Here is an 18,933-nt window from a genome sequence, read left to right as displayed (position 1 = left end):
ATGTAAATGAGCATTAGGAAGAGTTTGAAGTAACATGGAGGTGTAGGTGCTAGGGGAGATGGGACCATTGTACCACCAATGCTTTTTATATATCACAGGTTCTTCAGTTTCGTACAGATGGAAGGTTAGGATTTGAATCTGTAATTCTCATTTAACAGTGGATGTGGATACACCTCAAAAATGGTGAAGTTTGCCACCTGTTAAATCCTTAATCCCACTAAGTATTTTCCTTATTCCCTCTTTATCTGCCTCAGATCCTGCAGTCTGGAGCCCTGCTCTATTTTCCCTCTAAATATCTGCAGAACTGCTCATCCAGGGACCCCCGTTTTACCACTTTTATTTAATGCTGCTTTAAGGCTACCGTTGCAAATTTTTCAAGTGATGCCCAACATCCAAATGCAACTCAAACCTAACCCTTCAAAAGTACATTTGCAATGTGCTATACCGATTTCAGGTGTTGGGCCAGGCGAAAAAAAATAAAATTATATTTAAACTACACCATATTTAGCTTGCCTATTCACATTAAAAAAACAACTATATTTTTCAGTAACGACATACCCTCTGGCAAGCATGGTCTGAAAGGGAAAGTGTTCACCAACAGCACAGGGGTTTAACAAACTACTGCCATGCTACAATAGAAACTGGATTTAAGTGGGGTGGGAGGAGAAAGCCACATTTAAACCGCATCTACTTTATAAGAGCCATGTTCCTAGTATCCAAAAAAAGGTACGAGCTTCGTAATCTTAAAAACAGCAAAAAGTAAAATATAAAGTTTTATTTAGAATTAAAGCAAGTACTTTGATATCACAAAAACACATTAAACCTCAATGGATATATCGATAATCTGGAGTGAGCATTTATTCGAAGTCAGAACATGCAGACAAAAATAATTCAGAAAAGACGATATGGTTGGAAACATTTTCAACATCCCGTACCCTCTTTCTCTGTCCCAGCACCTATGCATAAACAGAACACATACAACACAAATGTAATTAGATGTTGACAAAATTTCCCACAACTCATCTTTACAATGACAAAAAAAAACAGCTCTAAAATGATGCAAACATCGCAATGTGATCTAATCTTCGTCAGACGAATCTCTTTCAAAGGTGTAAGCCATGAAGCAAGCATCTGGTCTCTTCGGGACAAGGGGATGCCCAGGTCTCACAATCTCAAAGCCCAAAAAGCTGAAGGTGCGGAGCAGTGCAGCTGCAAGAGAAGGGGATGGAATAAATGAGTGTTAGGCGGCACCACTTACAATTACAGGATCTAGCCACCCTTTCATTTAGAGTACTAGTGTGGATTGCAGGGTAAATCTGTTGCAGGTCGTGATCACGCAACGACCCAGCGAATGTTGGTGGCAGAAGTAGAGGTGTTACACAAAACTTTCAAAGATTACTTGTATTGCATTTAAAGGGACAGTTAGTCTTCGGGTAAAGATGCACCATGGCAAGCGGCATGTTTTATACGTTAAAGAGTTTCCATCATAATGGAAACTACATAAGAGGTCACTGACAGTTCTGGCGCAACATGCCTCATTCCCAGAAGGGCCAGCAACAGTTTTCCAAAACAGGTTGCACGAGACCACAAGCCGGAAGGGTTATAGCTAAACAGACACAGGACACTCACCTCTGTCATCTCTGTTCTTGTGGAAGCAGATGAAGACGTGATCAACTTGGAGCTGCTCCTCAGCAAATTCCAGCAGAACAGCAAAGCTGAGAGAAAAACCATGGCATTGTGAGAGCAAAGCAGGAGATTAACAAGCCATGACATGTTCTAGAGCCAGGGGGTTGACATAATAAAAAATTCACATGGTCTGTATGCAAACCAAGGGAATCCTGGCACAAACTTTAAACCATGAGATCTCATGAAATTATTATCAGACATTACAATCTTTTACATTCCAACCACCTGAACCAAAAGACCCTTGCAAGAACTGTTTTAAGCAGCGTCACTACATCTTCAGTGTTTAACTTGTTCAGGGAAACAAAAATCTATTTTTTATGCTTGCACCATAAAAACACAATTCTCCAACTGTCGTTACACCAACTAGTACTATTAACGCAGATTAATCATTTGGCAACATCAAAATGGGTAACCACATTAGAGCAAACTGACTGATGCCCATCATATGTATTACTATGCAACTATAATCAACTTTCCGGTCACCTGCTTCCCTCAAATATATTTAAGCAGAAGACAGCAAGTAAAACCTCTGATCAGTGCTGACCATTCCACGGAAGGTTTGATAAGAGCACCACAGCTTTATGGGCCAGGTAAGAACAAGTTTAAGATACATACCTATCTTTGCTCCCATCAGGGAGTGTACCGCTTGGGATTTCGATGTACAGGTTGTTGTTGTTTAACACGGCTCTCCAATTCACTTGCTTGCCATCTGTCAGCCTGGACTGGACATTGAGAATTCTGGTCCTGTTATTAGACGTAACCTCCTCTGTTACGTTCAGCCTATTATCCTGATGGGCCAGAGCAAGAGAAAATGAGACAGTAGGAGAGAGTCAATTCATGTTTCCTTGTTGGAAATGAAGTGGGATGGAACGTAAGGAAACCGTCCCTAATTCATGGTAATTTAGGCAAGTCAGGAATATGAAACTGCAATGACCATTTACGTGGATGACTTAATCATCAATTATGATTAACAAGCAATAATTGCCATCACACTTTAGTTAACATACCACAATGTTTAGGGAAGGAGTGCATAAAAGCCAATTATGTGTATGACTAATGATTTCCTTCAACTTGTGCAAATCCATAACTAAAGACTATTACGTTTGAAAACCATGCAGCCATCCTAGAAGTGGGCAAATCACGAAGTTATAAAGCCTCTGCACACAACACACAGTCAAGGTCCAAGAGGATCAGACTAATATCAGAAGGCTTCATGCTTCAGAACTTCCAAAGATAGGGTGTGCAAGCAGTGACTGCTGCATTAGATCCAGAAATAGTATCTGTAAAACGTGGGATATTTATTTGCTTTGTTAAAGTGGAAGACGTTAGTCACTAAGACCTCAAGTTTATTTTATGCAAAAATGTGTACGTTTGTCCTCCATTACTATACACACACAAGTGTAAGATTTAGTAAATATAGGCCTTTGCACTGAAGTCAGCCATATGTAAAATTACAAGTTTTTTGTATGGTTATTGAGAATGCTCTTAATTACTGTAGAAAAATACTGTTTCTACAAAACCACATACAGTAATTTAACAATTCTTCAGACTATATAGGACCTGCCTGAAGGTCCCAGTCATGCCAACTGTTCAAAAAGACAAAAAAAAATCCTGCATAAAAAAAGTTACCAAAATAATTTACAGTTTGATCCAAAAAGCTGAATGATTAATGTAGAATCATTTAATAAGCCTTTAGATATAGCCAGACGTTTATTTTCTATGAGCAATTTGTGCTGGATTATTAGAACTCTATTGCTGGCGTTACGGGAACATCGTTTACACAAATATTCTATTTTTGCTGACAGCAAAAGGGTTAACCAACGCCCAATTTATATTTTGGTTGAGTGTTATTGCGATCTTTGAAGCTCATCATTCTGGTAGAAGTCCAAAAAGCTCTCGGACATCTTTAACTCTAATTCAAGCATTACATGTTATTAAACTAAGCGTTCATTTTATTGCAAACACTATAAATGCTGCAAAGTAAAACTGGGGGCTTGAAGGTTACATGTTGCAAAAATGACTAAAATGTCAAAAACAGAGATACTTACAGAATAAAATAAATTAGCTGAAAGATTGTGATCCCTTTGACTATTCCCTCGCCCACCTGGGATCTTCAGGGGTGGGTGAGGGACATCAGGAGCACCACCGAGGCCCTGGACCCAGGTTACTACAGCAATTGAAGGATACCCTGGAACTGGGAAAAAAACAAAACAAATTACATATACATACATGTAGCAGAGTCCCCCTCCTTACCTCCAGTGAAGGGGGAACTCTGCTGGTTCGGCCGTAGCTCTGAGCGATCAGGAGTGTGGACGGCCATTTTGTTTATTGCGCTACACTGTACGGCGACGTGCGGTTATGATCAGAGCGGCAGCCATCTTGGATGGCTCCGCAGGCATTGTTTGAGACTACAAGTCCCAGAATGTCTGGCAAAAACAGCCCAGGGGTTTGAGGCGGTAGCGTCGGAAAGGCGGGGCTGGATATTCCCAGCGGCCAGCGGATCAGCCAGCAAGGGAGCAGGTAATGTCCAGGGAGCAGTGTGTCCTGGACTAGGCCTTGCCCCTTAGGCCCGGAGTCAACTTAGTGACGTGTGTAGGGAAGGCCCCAGATAGGGACGCTCCACTTACACTAGATTAGTGCTGTTGAACTGGTGACCGGACGGCCATGCGGTGTTCTGCGGTCCATGACTAGGCCACAGGACAGACATTCAGACGAGACACCCCAGCTGGAGCTCACCCCACGAGGCAGATCAATCCCCTCACTCCTTAGGATCCTGGTGTCAGATGCCCCGCTGTGTGGGACCTGACTGTTCCTTGATCCACCAGCTACACCTGGGTACCAGAGTGCCCAGGAAGGTATACACGTGCACCAACAATTCACACTTGGGTGGGATTTGCTGGGACAGGACACCAGGGGTGTTGGTGCCACCACAGCCTCAATACTTTGGGGGAACCACCACCGGTTGGATCGTTAGGTGTATACTGTGGGTACAGTGTTATGGTATATGGTATGTGCTGCATGTACGGTAAAAGCTTAGTTATATACATTGTATGTATTACTGTGTGTTGGTTCCTGAGGGGTTATCCTGCCCACGCTAGGATCCCTTGTAGGTGGAGGCGCTGCACTGCAAATAGAGCTCACACCAGGCTCCCAACGGCAGAGGCTTAGGCCTCCTGTGAGCAAACCGGTATAGCAGCACGCGTAGTTCCCTTAGGCGCAGGGTAATGGGGCTACAAACATATGATGTAACATGCAACAGATTGCTAAAATTCAGTTGAAGCTATGATTCACTGCCATGATACAACGTGGCAGAATTTCGCTTCTTTATTACGAATTAATTATTGCACAAGCATTTGTCATCGTTTAGCTACATGACCAGCACAATGTACACTGGTGTTTCAAAGCTACAATCTCTGGCTATGCCTGCAGTACAATGCATAATGGGCATTTTTTTTTAAAAGGAAGTTTAAGGAAAGATTCACCAAGTAATTGCAGAGGGATAATCTGGTGCCGACAGTGGGAGAAAGGTAATCGTAGTAGGTGGACCCCAAATTTCATGATCTGTCATCTACTTATTCTACTACAGAGCAGTAACAGATTAAGCTCTGTTGAAGCTACATGATTTAACCTATTATGTGCTGAGGCTCCATCTGTTTAAGGGAAGGGAGATTACTCTGAAAATATAACTCTTGGTAATTTCAAAAAGCCTTCAACTTGATACAGCTGCATGCTTCAAACAAAGCACTACATTTCTTTACATGGCAGGAAAATATTAACTTCTTTGCTGGTAAAGGAGTCCGCAGCATATTACAAGCCCCCCTCCCCCATCCAATAGATTAAAAGGAAAACTTACCAAAGCACTAAAAATGCCATATTTTAAGGATTAACTGTTGCTGGCCTTTTCTGATAAACTGAAAAGTATTACACAAGCTATAAAGTGTCTCATACTACCTCCCCCCCACCCCCCTGCTTTGATTCAATTGCTCCTGTGGACAATGAATAAACAACACCTCATATTACAATCTGTAATGAGATAGCAGCAGCTATACTGTAGGCATCACTGAAAATAAAATTCTATAGATGTACAGCTTTGCTTAATTAAACCTACCCCTCCAGCATCAGTTTGCACAACACTTGCCATCACTACAAACACTAGTACACAAACCAGAACATGAGTCTGCATATATTTTATTAAGACACCGGGGAAGTTACAGTGCCCGATCTTCCGTTCCATAGCGGTGCGATTGTTTGCAAGCAAACTATTTCACGTCACTTCACTGCCTCCTGTACAAAGGAAGCTTTAGCTCCTCCCTATGCACCATCTCTCACCCTGCAGGCTCACTCTTTGGTTGCGTCATCTCAGCAGATGCAGCAAGCAAAAGCCCACAGGGAATTTGTTAGACCTGTGAAAGCAGCCATTTGCAGATAGCTTGGTTTTACATATGCATAGAATAAGACACCATTTTGTAGACAGAAACCTGACCCAAAAGCTTTCCAGAATATAAATTACAACATCTAACTTCAAACGAGACTTAAACTGTTCCATTGCTGCCAAAAGGAACTGCAGCACAATACATGGTCACCGTTACCAGCAAAGCGGATTAAACACACATTTGAATAAGCTTTTATTTTTAAAGACAATTTCAGTATTGCAAATGTTGCTTAGTTTTGTGCCAAATGCTTACATAACATTCTAGGACTACAATACCATTAGGTTCTTACAAGCTTAAGATTTGTCATCTTGCTGCAACCAATTCTGGAATATTTAAGAGCATCTGATATTCCTTCATGCCAATTCTCAGCATCCATACTGACCAGGCAAGGTTATATGGGCAACAAGGTAAAGTACACAAAGGGGGATCAGAATACAGACGAAAACAACCGATTTGCAGCCAGGGACAGCTGCAACACTGCAAAGCCAGTGGTAATTGATTAAAACTGACTTAATAGCCTTCGCATCAAGACAAAAGCCATATTTTTCTGTTGATGAACTGGGCTAGTCTTTACCTACAGCCGTGAATGTCAAGGGAAATTGCAATAAGTTAGTTAGCCCTCAACAGGACAAGGCAATGCGTTGCAGTCACAGCAGCCATTAAAAAGGGATAAGAATTAGGCTGGTTGGTTCTTGTAAATGTGCATAACTACAGAGAGCACTGTGACCTGGGAGGGGATGGGGTAGAAGGCATCTGGGTCTCTTCTGCTACACAAGACTAGGGTGCTACAAGACACTATGCACCATAACCAGCCTGAGCAGCATCTCAGATTCCTTCCACTCAAAGAAAGGCCTTTCAAAAATTGCACACTCATTCTCACAGGCCTCAACCCTGCAACCATTTGCAAAAAAAATACCAGTGCCTGAAGCAGCTAGCATTTACAAACAAACACCCCAGAGTGAAAATGGGGGGAGGGGGGGTTCATTACACCATGCTAGTTTTACACAAAAAGTAACAGATTAGTTAATGGTCATTGTTTACAGATAAACTGATAGCATATCTGCTCCAAAAACTGATAGCATATCTACTCCAATAACTTCAAACACCTCTTGTCACAAACCAGTAATGCGTTGCAGACGCTCTCCCATTTAGGGGAGGGTGTTAACAAACGAACCAACACCACTATGGTGATGCAGCCCCTGCATAAGTTTGTTACATCTCAGAATTTTAGACTTGCACCCCTTAAAATTGAGGATTTTTTTTTCGGGGGGGGGGGGGGGGGGGCGGCGCAGCAAATAATGCAGCCAACAGATTCACCTTGTTATAATTATGCACCACGTAACTCCTCCCACTGACACTGCCCAAGGTGCAACCGTGGGCAGTCTGGACAAAATGTTATTCACAGGTGCAGGGTGAAAATGCCCTGCTATTGCACCGAAATTGGTATGAAATATAAACCCCCAAGCTTCTAACATGTCAAAACTGCTCTAGGAGCCACTGCCAATTGAATGCATAAGTCCCCATATGAGAGAAGAGGGAAAGCTGGGAGATGTACAGCCTCCTCGCCCCCCCCCCCCCCCGCAATGATTCAGAAGGTTCCAGAAAAGATCTGCTGCGAATTAAAATTACGTCAGTCTGCCAGGCGCATAAAAATGGTTCCCTCGCTAACTGTTACAATTAATTCTTCCGAAGTTTCAAGGGTTAAAACCGATATCGTAAATCCTGCTCAAACCTGAGAAATTCACAGCATTTACAAATGGATCCAACAGGGGTTCATATCATTCCCTTTTTAATAGCCAAAATATGAAGTGTATGGGTGCCTTCTTGAGACATCCTAACCCTGTAAAAACAGGATATCTATGATTTTTACCCCTAGCACCAAGTCCTGTATGTATATATAATCTGCTTTTATCACATCACTAAGTGCCAAGTTAATTTGGAGACCATTAGTCTATCATAAAATACACTGAACCACTTATGCTTTAATGTCCTACACTACACACCAAACTATTACATCATAAAAGGAAAATTAAATACATTATGCCCTTGTAACCTAATCCTGTTTAGAGTCACAGGGGTCAAAGAGAAGGGCTTGTTTAAGCAAATAGGGGAGGGTGATGAGTCAGGCTCGCTCCCCCCCCCCCCCCTCTTGTTTACTCTAGCCTGTCCCTATCACCTAGCAAGGCCTAACCGCAATCAAAAAAGGGTAAGGAGAGGGCTTTCGAGGCCTAGAGTACTGGGTCCTTCGAGGCCTACATAAAACACCGTGTGAAATGTGTCTATACACACACAAATTAGATTGTAAATTCTTCGGGACAGGGACTCATTTTCTTACTTTATCTGTAGTGCCTATTCCTATTCTTTTATATTATATTACATGTATTGTAAAGCACCATGTACTTTGATGGTGTTAAATAAAAAAAGATATACATCTTGCTAAACCCATCAGTTAACCCCTTCAATATATACGTCACAGGCTTTAATAACAGCAAAGGCGGAAAAGGATAAGGAGGCCCACACTGATTTACTTATAAATAAAATATACCCACATAGCGCAGCTCAAGCGGGAAGAGAGACGGGTAGGAAAATAACGCAAGAAACTGGAGCGTGACGGTTTATGAAAAGATACGAGGGGTCTGGTGCGAAGAGATCGCGATAGTCTCAAGCCGGCTCCTGCGTCAGACATGTTATGCAGTTATGAAAGACAAATGGAGTCTCCTACCTTTCACTACTATTACTTGGAATACTCATGAGAGGCATGGTGCTTCTTTTGTTTCCTTCTTTTTCTCTGGCAAAGCAATGGCTATTTAGTATCCGCTGGAGGGAGGATTTCACCATCCGGCCTCTCTGGTATAAAACCAGAAGCCGCCCTGTCACGACCGGAGTCTCAAAATGGCGAGCCTTCACTTCGGACACGACCTTTTATACCCGGCGCGCTGACCACGCCCCACTTTATCCGTGCACGTCCTCTCGCCTCGGTCGCGCGCTGGTAACTGAAAAAGCCGATTGGTGGAGAGGTGCGGCGCGCGCCCTCCGTCACCTCAGCCCTCACCTAGCAACAGCGCCTGCACGAGGAGCAGTGCAGGTTGTGACGTCACCCGGGAGCGCGCGTGAGCGCGCGGACACGTCGACGGTGTGGTAAACAAAATAATGCTAATACAAGAGTGCGTTTAGAAATTAAACGGGCGGACTTGGTCACTGACAGGGAAGAAGCCCCACCGCCATATTTCAGACCGCCATATAACGTAAGTGTGTCACAGACCCGCGAGCGAACTGACGTCATAAACACTACGCGGTGGTCTGATATTTAATTGATGTTGACACTTTAAAAGAACCCGGGGCCACACTCGGCCCTTACAGGGTTAAATTAATGGTCCTCTGTGAGGGCCGGGAACGCGCAGTTTTTTAACCGTGTAAAGGGGGGTGGGTCGTAACGTCACGGGCGCCATGGTAACAGGCCGCGCGCCTGCCCTCGTGCTCGTTACAGCGACGCCGGCACGCGATATCACGTGACCGGTTTCCCAACTGCACCCGTAATAGCGCGTACATGGAGAATATGCAAATAAAAGAACATTAGCTTAGCAAACCACAGTTATATTATGCACCAATTTGGATACTTTAAAATAAATACATTGGTAGAAGTAAACATTTTTCAAGCACATAACATCTGTAACATATATATTACATTGCCATAGCTAACAAGTGAGTTTATAGGCACTTATGCCGAATAATACTCCCCCATTCGGTGATTATAAAGCAGGCATATCTGAAGGCCACAATTTAGGACACCTATACATAGGACTGGTTGGGACTTGTTGGTTGATTCGTTGATTCATCTATCTTGTATAGATAAATGCACATACGTCAACTTTGTGTTTACAAGTAGTCACGTGGCCGGTAATGTGAGGGGTGGAGGGAAACAAAATGAGGTCTGTGCCGAGATGTGTGAGCAGGAGGTGACAATCAGCTGTGCAGGGAGGGATACACAGAGATATAGCCAGGAGGCATCAAAGGCAAAGAGGTTCAAGGGCAGTGAATCAAAATCATTTATTGTATTGGAAAAATGCTGCCCTCAATTATTCCATGAAAGTATATGAGACAGCTAAAACAAGTGGTACACTACTGACTGAAAATCAGCGAGGCTGATTTTAATTAAAGATTTTGTGGCCCTGTATTTAAAAAAAATAATTTTAATGGCAAAATTCTGTTCCCTGTAAGTGGGATTCAATTGTTCAAAAGGTGGGAGATTTGGGTGTTCTGAATAAAAACAAATAGCTTATTAAAGTAGTCTTTTAATAAGGGAGATTTCGTGGAAGTAGGCGTAGCATACTTTCCATCGTACTTAACTGATGAGCCTGTTCCCATTGTTTGCAATTTATTTATTTTGCATTGTATATTTGTAAAGCGCTGCATACACTGTTAACACTATAAAAATACAATTATACATGCATGTAAAGCAGAGCGACAGACTGAACTGTCTGGTCTGTAGACTAGCAGACTATTTACAGATCAGTCCAGGGCTGGCTGGGATATTTGCATCATCTCGGAGCAGCGATGTCAAATGGTAACGTGGTGCCAAAGGACGTCCCTTTGTCATAGAAATGTGATGTCACAACATCACGTGACATGGCAACACAACGCCATTTAATGGGAACCTGCAGGAAGGGATGCCGCAGGAGAAAGTAAGAGACAGTTACAGAGGCCCCCGCACTCTCCCTTGGCAACCAGTTTAATTGTTGTGGGGAAGAGCGCGGGCCTCTGTAACCCGTTCAGTGCACAGGCATCCAAGGCACCACATTAAGTCAGCCCTGATTTATTCTGTCAAAAGTGTGACTGCTCAGTAACAGTGAGCCCTGCTCAATTCTAGTAAGTCTGTATCTGTTGTTGCCATGCCTCGCCCCATGCCAACGAGTCTGATCATTACTAGCAAACTATGCTCAGAATAACTTGCCTGTTACCTGTGGATCTTTGCTCATTATAAACAAGTCTCTCACCATAACTCAACAGGACCAGCTCATTCTGTGGCAATTCTACTATTGATACCAGCTATCTCATATACCCATTCCTGCCCCTTTAATAAGGAGCTGATTTCAATAAAGTGTTGAATCGGCACTAATCACTTTTTATTGAATCAGCTCTATAGTCAGGGGCGGATTGGAAGTGAAATATGGCATTTCACTTACCTACCGGCACTCCTCCCGCAGCGTCATGTGATGGCGCATTGTCATGGCAATGCGACACCATGATGTCGATGGAAGAGGGCTGCTCTGTTACAGAGGCCCTCCTCTCCCCTAGCAATCAGTTTAATTGCTGTAGGGAAGAGCGCAGGGACTCTGTAACCACCATGCATAGCACTGTGGCACTAACCCATGGACCCGACGGCCCAATCCACCCCTGCCCATAGTCCCCAGACATGCCTCTTATGCTCAGATCCACAAAAGGGTGAAAAGTTTTGGGAGTAAAGGCACGCTAAAGTTTAGCAACCTTTTATAGATCTTAACCTTGGATTGTAAACTCTTGGGGGCACTTTTTTCCAATGCATACAGCAAGGCCCCGCTTCTCGGTGCCCCGCTTTTCAGTGATCCGGCGGTACCGAGAAGGGGGGGCCGCCATTTCTGCGCATGCGCAGAACGGGCTGGCCCGGGGTCGCGCATGCGCAGAATGTTTTTTTTTGCCGATGTTGCGCATGTGTAGAATGGCGCATTGCCGGTCTGCGCATGCGCACATAACAAACATCGCCGGTTCCGCTTTCTGGCGATTTTCGCTTTGCGGCGGGTCCTAAGAACGGAACCCGATGCATGACTGGGGCCCTTCTGTATTTCTATTACAAAACCTTAAAGCAGCATTCCAGCCTCCACTCCCGCAAAAGCCTTTGAGTTTAACTCAAATAATGTTGGTATCTTGCTTCCTGAGAATGTCCTGCTCTTGTTAAAAAAATATATACACCTTTACCCCCTTATAACGCTGTGCTTGGGGTCCAAAGAATCACATCGCGTTATATGCGGATCGCGTTAGAAATAATGTACAACTGTATGCATTGTACAATAAAGTATTTAAGATACCAATAATCGTGTTGTAAAGTATTCATAAATACGAAAATTGGGAACCACATTTGCATCGCGTTATAAGCGGATTTACGTTGTAACGGATCGCGTTATAACGGGGTAGAGCTGTATATAAATTAAAAGAGAAAATTGTAATGTTAAAGAACATGATTTTCTTCATTTGTAGCCGCTGGGGTTTCCATTGTAACATTTAGGCTGCAATGGGCTCCCCGGTCACATAATATTTCAAACGTAAAATCTCCTGATTGGAGCATCAGATTTTAAAGAAAAACAGAAAGGCCAGCGCAGCATTCAGATTTGAAAGGTTCAGCCAAGCAGCATTTTGTGTTGTTTTTCTGTAATAGGTTTGAAGCAGGGTGCCTGAACCGTGTTGATTTCCGCTCCGGGACCCCCTGTTTCCTGAGATACTTATTTCCGTAGGGGGTGCCGGTATCTCTCTCAAGTTTAAATGTCCTGGTCATGTGGGCCAATCGGAAGCCGCAAGGGATGACATCACGACTTCCTATTGGCCCGCATGACTCGGGACATTTAAGCCGCCATTATGAGAACCCAAAGTAGCCCAGTCGGAGCTGCTAACAGCATCCCCTTCCGAGGTAGGTACCTCGGAAACAGGGTGTCCCTGGAGCTGAAATCAATACGGTTCAGCCCCGGAGACTCCTTGCTTAAAACCTATTACAAAAAAAAAATGCCGCTTCGACTGCTTTAAGAGTGAAAACAGCTTTGGGAAAAAAGGTCAAGAAGTTAAAAATAAAAGGCAGGTAGAGTGTCTAACTGGAACCCGATGACTGGGTTTCCCCCTGAACCTTCAGCATTTCTGCAAATAAATATAATAACAACTTTATTTATATAGCGCTTTTCTCCCAATGGGATTCAAAGCGCTTCACACATTTACAGTCAACAGCTAAAAAAAAAGGAAATAATTTTAAGCTATAAAAGAAACCAAACACAAGATAAGATATAGGATGAAAAAAATATAATATGGACAGATACTGTAAGAAGTTTTCTAATATCTATTAGGTTGTGGTACACTCATCAAATGCTCGGGTAAAGAGGTAAGTTTTGCTCAAAATGTGGCTTTGAGTTCTGTGAAATTGAATTGTACACAGCGGACTCTACCTGTTTAGCAGTCTCCTTGAGGCCATGATAAAAAGAAAAATCTTAATTTCCAAAGAAAATGGCCATTTTAAAAAAAAAAATTCAATTTAAGCCTGGTTACAATTGGTTAAAGAAGATAATTATATTGAGTTGTTTTTCTGTGTGTACAAAAGAACAGTTATTGGACGTGAAATAATCATTCACTGGTTCAACTGAATTACAACATATGTATGGTTACTGGTGTTTAAAGCAGCAATACTACTTTCCCCCTTTTCTTTCTTTTCTTATTTATATATGTAAGACAGTGTATAATTCTACATTCTTACTTAAAATGGCAATTGTTTGGTGCTCCTGCTATAAATCTGTACAAATCCTGATTGTGTGCCTTAGGCTAAGGCCCCGCTCCCTCAGTCAGCGCGCCCGCACTGCAGACCGGCGGGGCGCTGACAGACACAGACCGCGATATGCGGTCTGTAGGAAACTTTTTTAGGAGCGGGGGGGGGGGGGACGGCCGTGACCAAAACGGGTCGGGTGGGCGGGGTGTCATGATGTGGGGGGCGGGGCCATTACACACATGCACACATGGAAACCCCTCTGCCGTGTTGCTTCTCTGCCTTTCCCCCCCCCCCCTCAACCACCAAATATGCTTCTGCCTCTCCTCCCCGGGAAGAAGATGAACTCAGCAGGAGCTGGCCGCAATCTTCCCAGTGAAACGGGCACCGGAGGGAGGGGAGGCGGGGAGTGTTCAAAATGTGGCAGGGGGACGGGGCCATGACAGTGGCGGGCCAAAACGCAAGCTATTTGCAAACACCCAGCAAAAGCAGCAGATATTATATATATATATATATATATATATATATATTTATTTCCCTGACACCGCTTCCGGCAGTGACCATAGCCCTCACACTCCCAGAAATCCCCCCTTCCTCTTCCCGGAGGAGAGTCTCAGCCTGCGAAACGGGCACAAGAGAGGAGGGGGGGCGCTTCACGGCTGCAGAGACACACAGACTTCCCTCCAGCTCCCCTCATTGGCTCACTGCGAGACCACGTGACGCATCGCCGCACGGGAACACAATTCTCTTGTATCCCCTGCTGGCTGACGCGTCACAGTACGTAGTCAGTTGGCAGTGAGGAGGGACTGGGACCTGATCGTGAGGCTACGAGGCAATGGCGAGTAGCGCTCACGCGGCCGCCCGCGCCGCCGGGCGCAGCGGGTCCCAGCCCTAAGGATTCGTCCCCGGTGGCCGCGGCTGCGTGCACACCACACACAAAGTAAGGCCCTCTATAGGCAGGCTCCAGTCGGCGTGTGTGCGCACAAAGCGCGATGCGCGACCTCCTTTGCCAAAAGACAAGATTTTTGTCTTTTAGCGTGGTGGCCAAGCCAATAAGAGCAAACCAGCCGCATGACGTCATGGCCGCGCCCCCCCCTGCTCTACTCAAGACGCGCGTCCCATCGTTACCCCTAGACCACTGATCGCGGCTTAAACTGGGGCACGGCAGTCGCTCCGACGCGTGCAGTGACTGGGGCCATAGCCTAACCTTGTGCTGCAGTCTGTGATATGCTGCAGCTGATATTTAACATGTGTATAGGGTGTTACTCATAATGTGTTCCTAACTGTAACACAGTATTGTTACAGCATTCAGAGTAATAGACAGTCTGCTGTTTGGAACACAGCAACAGATCTGTTTGTGATACGTTGTTGCCAAAGGGCAGAGATCAAACAAGTGTGTGTCAGCCTGTTTCAAAAGAGAAAGTGGATATGACTTTCTAAATGGTTGCTGTAGCAACCAAAGGATGATCAGTAGATTTAAAAAAATCATTACAAATGGATTAAGGAGTTTTAAAAAAAATGCAGATATCTAATACTACAGAATGGATTTATTTAAAAAAACAAACATATAGGATTTTAAATGTTTTGCTGCTTGAATGAGTTGTCCATATTATAATAATATAGGGAAATTAAAGTACCATATCGAAATCCTCCTTAACATCATATTATCAGCAGAAAGGCCCCCGGTGCAGAATGAACTGAACTATTGCATCACCCTAAGGGGCTTATTCTGTATAAGCCCGATCGGCCACTTCGTCTTATATAGAATAAGCCCCTAAGGGTCACAGCCAAAGTAACATGAGCTAATTCTGCCTTGGTTATATAATCGTCAGGTGTTCTTTCACCAGGGGTACAATATCCAAGGAGGTCTTGTAATCTGAGGCAACAGCGTAATGAGGAGAAGGGAATATATTAAATTTGACCAAACAGCGTGAGTGATTTGATAACTGTTAACCCTTTCACTGCCTGAGGAGGCTCTGAAAATGAATGCAGCAAAGTGGCATGTTTAATAAAGAAGAAAAGAAGCTTCGGCGGTCACAGCAAACGAAGGAGCTCAGCCATGAATAAATAAAATCACTATTTAATCAAACTTGGTGCTGGACATTACAGGGATTCACCTTCTCTGACGCGTTTCATTCCGCAAGGAACTTTATCAAAGAGTACCTTGCGGAATGAAACGCGTCAGAGAAGGTGAATCCCTGTAATGTCCAGCACCAAGTTTGATTAAATAGTGATTTTATTTATTCATGGCTGAGCTCCTTCGTTTGCTGTGACCGCCGAAGCTTCTTTTCTTCTTTACCTCTACATCCAACGGCTGGAGCACGCTACAGATCCTCTGCATTGAGCAAACGTCACTACATCTCCTCCCCTGGCTATCGCGGGGATAGCTGGTGATCGTGGTGCGTCTCACTGGAATTTCCCAGACCCACCAGGTTGGCGCCGGCGATGACGTCACACGGAGGCGCCACACACGCGGCTTAGAGCCGGATCCATCACAGAGCTAGCAGTGAAGATACCAGGCGGGTGGAGGGCAGCAGGCACCGGTTGGCGTACGTGAGTACAGGAGAGGAGTTCTTATCCAGCTTCTTATCCTGACTCCTTGCGAATCCCTGCAAAACGGGCCCCCCCCCCCTAGGTTCATAAGTCTGCAACTGTTGCTCCATATATCTACTGATTGCCTCATATATTTATTGCAGTGGGATCTTGTTTTTTGCCTCTTACCAACCAAAGCTCACAAAGTACTTCCAATACTGAGACACCTATTATACTGTACATATGCACTTGTAGAGCACCGAACTCCATGGGGTTCATTCCCCTTATTCTATAGAACTGGCATGTTTAATAGGTTGAATGAAGCTGAATGACACCTTTAAAAATGGATGTACAAGTATTTTTTAAATAGTTTCTTAAATTTGTTAACATTTTCATGGTAAACAAAAGCTTTGGAGGGATTTTACAATCTTTAGCTAATGTCCTTTGATGTTAAGGTAACCTACCAGTCCTCAAAAACTAAAGGTGAAATGTTTTTTTGTTTTTTTTTTCTGTTTTTTGTTTGCAAAGTAATAATGTAATAATGAAACCAGCAATAGATAAACGGAAGTATCTGATATGCTTGAATTCAGTGTTGTCAGAGAGAGGCAAAATATAACCTTGACTCACAAGATATAACCGATATTACTGTACGGGCGAATATATCTTCTTATCATTAGCAGTACATGTTGGTATGTGTTATCCACGCTGTTACATGTCGCACGTTTATTTCGTGTGTGTGTGGTCGCGGCCATTCTGCCATGACCAACTCCCCGCCGGGGTTTAGCCGCAGGGGAACCCTCCACCACTGCCGCTCTACCGCTGGACGTTCCGCCACCAACCGCTGCTATGACAGGGTAAGGTCTCGGACATAGTCCAGGCACGCGTGCGCCTGTACTTGCCAAGGTCTGTGTCCTGCAGAGTTAAGTGACGGGCGTGCCTGAAAGCATGCCGGGGGGGCGTGCCCATGATGTCACGTGAGTGGTTTGCCCTCATTGGCTGAACTACGCACGTGACCCAGCCGTCTCGCCATAAAACAAATTAATTTGTCTTCTGAAGTTTCTGCAGCGCCGTCTCACGTGCACGCGCGCACTATGGCCATGCACATTGACTTTTGCATTTTGTTTACGGCGCGAGCTACGTCGCTCGGTCCGTCGCCTCTACTATGGCCGGAGCCTAAGTTTTAGGGTATTGGGTTTGTTTTAGTGGTATGGTTAAGGAGTTAACTTTAGGGGTTGTAGCAGTTAGGGTAATGGCTTAGAGTAAAGGGTTTTAGGGTAAGGGGTTAAGGTTCTTAGGGTAGACAGTAGCTTTAGTATTAGTGGTTAAGATTAGGGGGGTTTAGGATAAGGGCTAAGGTTAGCGACTTACCTTGGCGGAAAAACGGCTGACGGCAGAGTGTCCCGGTAGCAAGGTGAGCAGCGACAAAATGCTGGCGGTCATTTGGTCACGATGAAACGGCAGCGACCAAATGTCCTAGACCGGTATAGTGTGCTTCAAGTTTATACATCTAAATGCATTAAGAATTGTTTGCGTCTACTCTCATTAGACTGCGTCCATACTGGTTCCGACGGCGCGAGCAATGGCGCTTATGCCAAATCCAGTCCAATGCGTATGTGCATAGTGCGTCCGCACACGTGCACGTGAGAGGCGAGGCGACTGATGTGTGGCGAGACAAACTTGTTTGTCTTTGCAGCGTGACGGCCTGGTCACGTCCGCGGTTCAGCCAATGAGGGCGAACCACTCACGTGACGTCATGGGCACGCCCTCCCCACGCCCCCCATTGCGCAACCCTGCAGGCCACAGATCTTGGCAAGTAGAGGTGCGCGCTCGGTCGCGAGCCAGTACTATCTCCAAGGCCTTAAACTTTGACTCCAAGCAAAGTTGACTGACAACTTTGACGCTTTTGTGGCGCGCGTTTGCAGTTTTTCTTGTACATATCTTTTGCATATACAGCTGCAGCGGCCATTATTCGAAAACTTCACGCGTTGTGTACATCGGAATACCGATGTCATGACGCTGGATGTCTTCCAACCCCTTATGACGCGAGTGCGTTGAGGGCAGAAAATTGCATTTTAGAGTTCTGTTTCTTAAACACCTTAAATTGACACAGTAACACAGTACTGTACACATTGCAATTCATTCATTTCATTGCACCCAAAGAAACAGAATCCATGAAATTCAAACAAAGCAATCGTGATAAGCGCGGGTGCCTGGGGCGATTGGCCGCGTTCATGCCGCGTGGAGTACAGCAGAGCACACCAAATATGGCTAACGAGCCAAACTCAACGCGTTTCGACGTGATGACATTGAGTTTGGTTCGTTAGCCATCTTGGAGGAGAGTGAGAAGCAGAGGGATCCCTGTTGGTGTCCTCCGTTCCGTGTAGCCGTGACGACACAATCCGGAAGTGACGCCACGGGACCAGACGCACGCGAGAGCTGCAGCAGTGTGTACCGAGGTGGTGAAAGTCGCGACACACCGAGGTGCCCAGCTGTTCACTGCTTTTACTTTCTGGACCCATGTAAGCCTCCATTTGTGAGCTCTTCACTGATAAATGTGTTATTTTATCTGCACTATGGTTTTTTTCTCTTTTGTCTGAGATTGCTGACCGCATATACCCCACCATCCAGACTGGGACGTTTATAGTCAAAGACTGGCACACATGCTCCTTTTTCTACTTCACTTGTGAGTAGGAAATTGGAAGCCTTATTTTGTTTATTAATCACGGTTTATACTGTACTACACTATCCACATTTCTTCTTCTTTTTTGGGCATTCGGCGACACTCCCCTG

The 18,933-nt window shown here is 44.6% G+C and overlaps 2 protein-coding genes across 2 annotated transcripts in view; one reads left to right on the top strand and one right to left on the bottom strand.

Annotated features, from left to right (window-relative positions):
• Positions 1-760: 760 nt before the first annotated feature.
• On the bottom strand, positions 761-9,030 carry OAZ1 (ornithine decarboxylase antizyme 1). The gene is given in 6 exon segments (XM_075611580.1): positions 761-1,209; positions 1,630-1,715; positions 2,302-2,474; positions 3,735-3,821; positions 3,823-3,880; positions 8,842-9,030. Coding segments are annotated over 6 exon segments (651 nt in total). The 5' UTR covers positions 8,958-9,030; the 3' UTR covers positions 761-1,078.
• Positions 9,031-9,164: 134 nt separating this feature from the next.
• The window catches only part of JSRP1 (junctional sarcoplasmic reticulum protein 1), a 51,409-nt gene continuing 41,640 nt past the window's right edge, over positions 9,165-18,933 (top strand). The window contains exon 1 of the mRNA XM_075611577.1: positions 9,165-9,364. The gene's annotated coding sequence lies outside the window, so the exon portion shown is untranslated. The remainder of the gene's footprint in view (positions 9,365-18,933) is intronic.

This window comes from Ascaphus truei, chromosome 8 (genome assembly GCF_040206685.1).
Source record: "Ascaphus truei isolate aAscTru1 chromosome 8, aAscTru1.hap1, whole genome shotgun sequence".
NCBI lineage: Eukaryota > Metazoa > Chordata > Amphibia > Anura > Ascaphidae > Ascaphus > Ascaphus truei.
The sequence above is the reverse complement of the archived record's forward strand: the minus strand, read 5'-3'. Positions and strand labels throughout refer to the sequence as shown.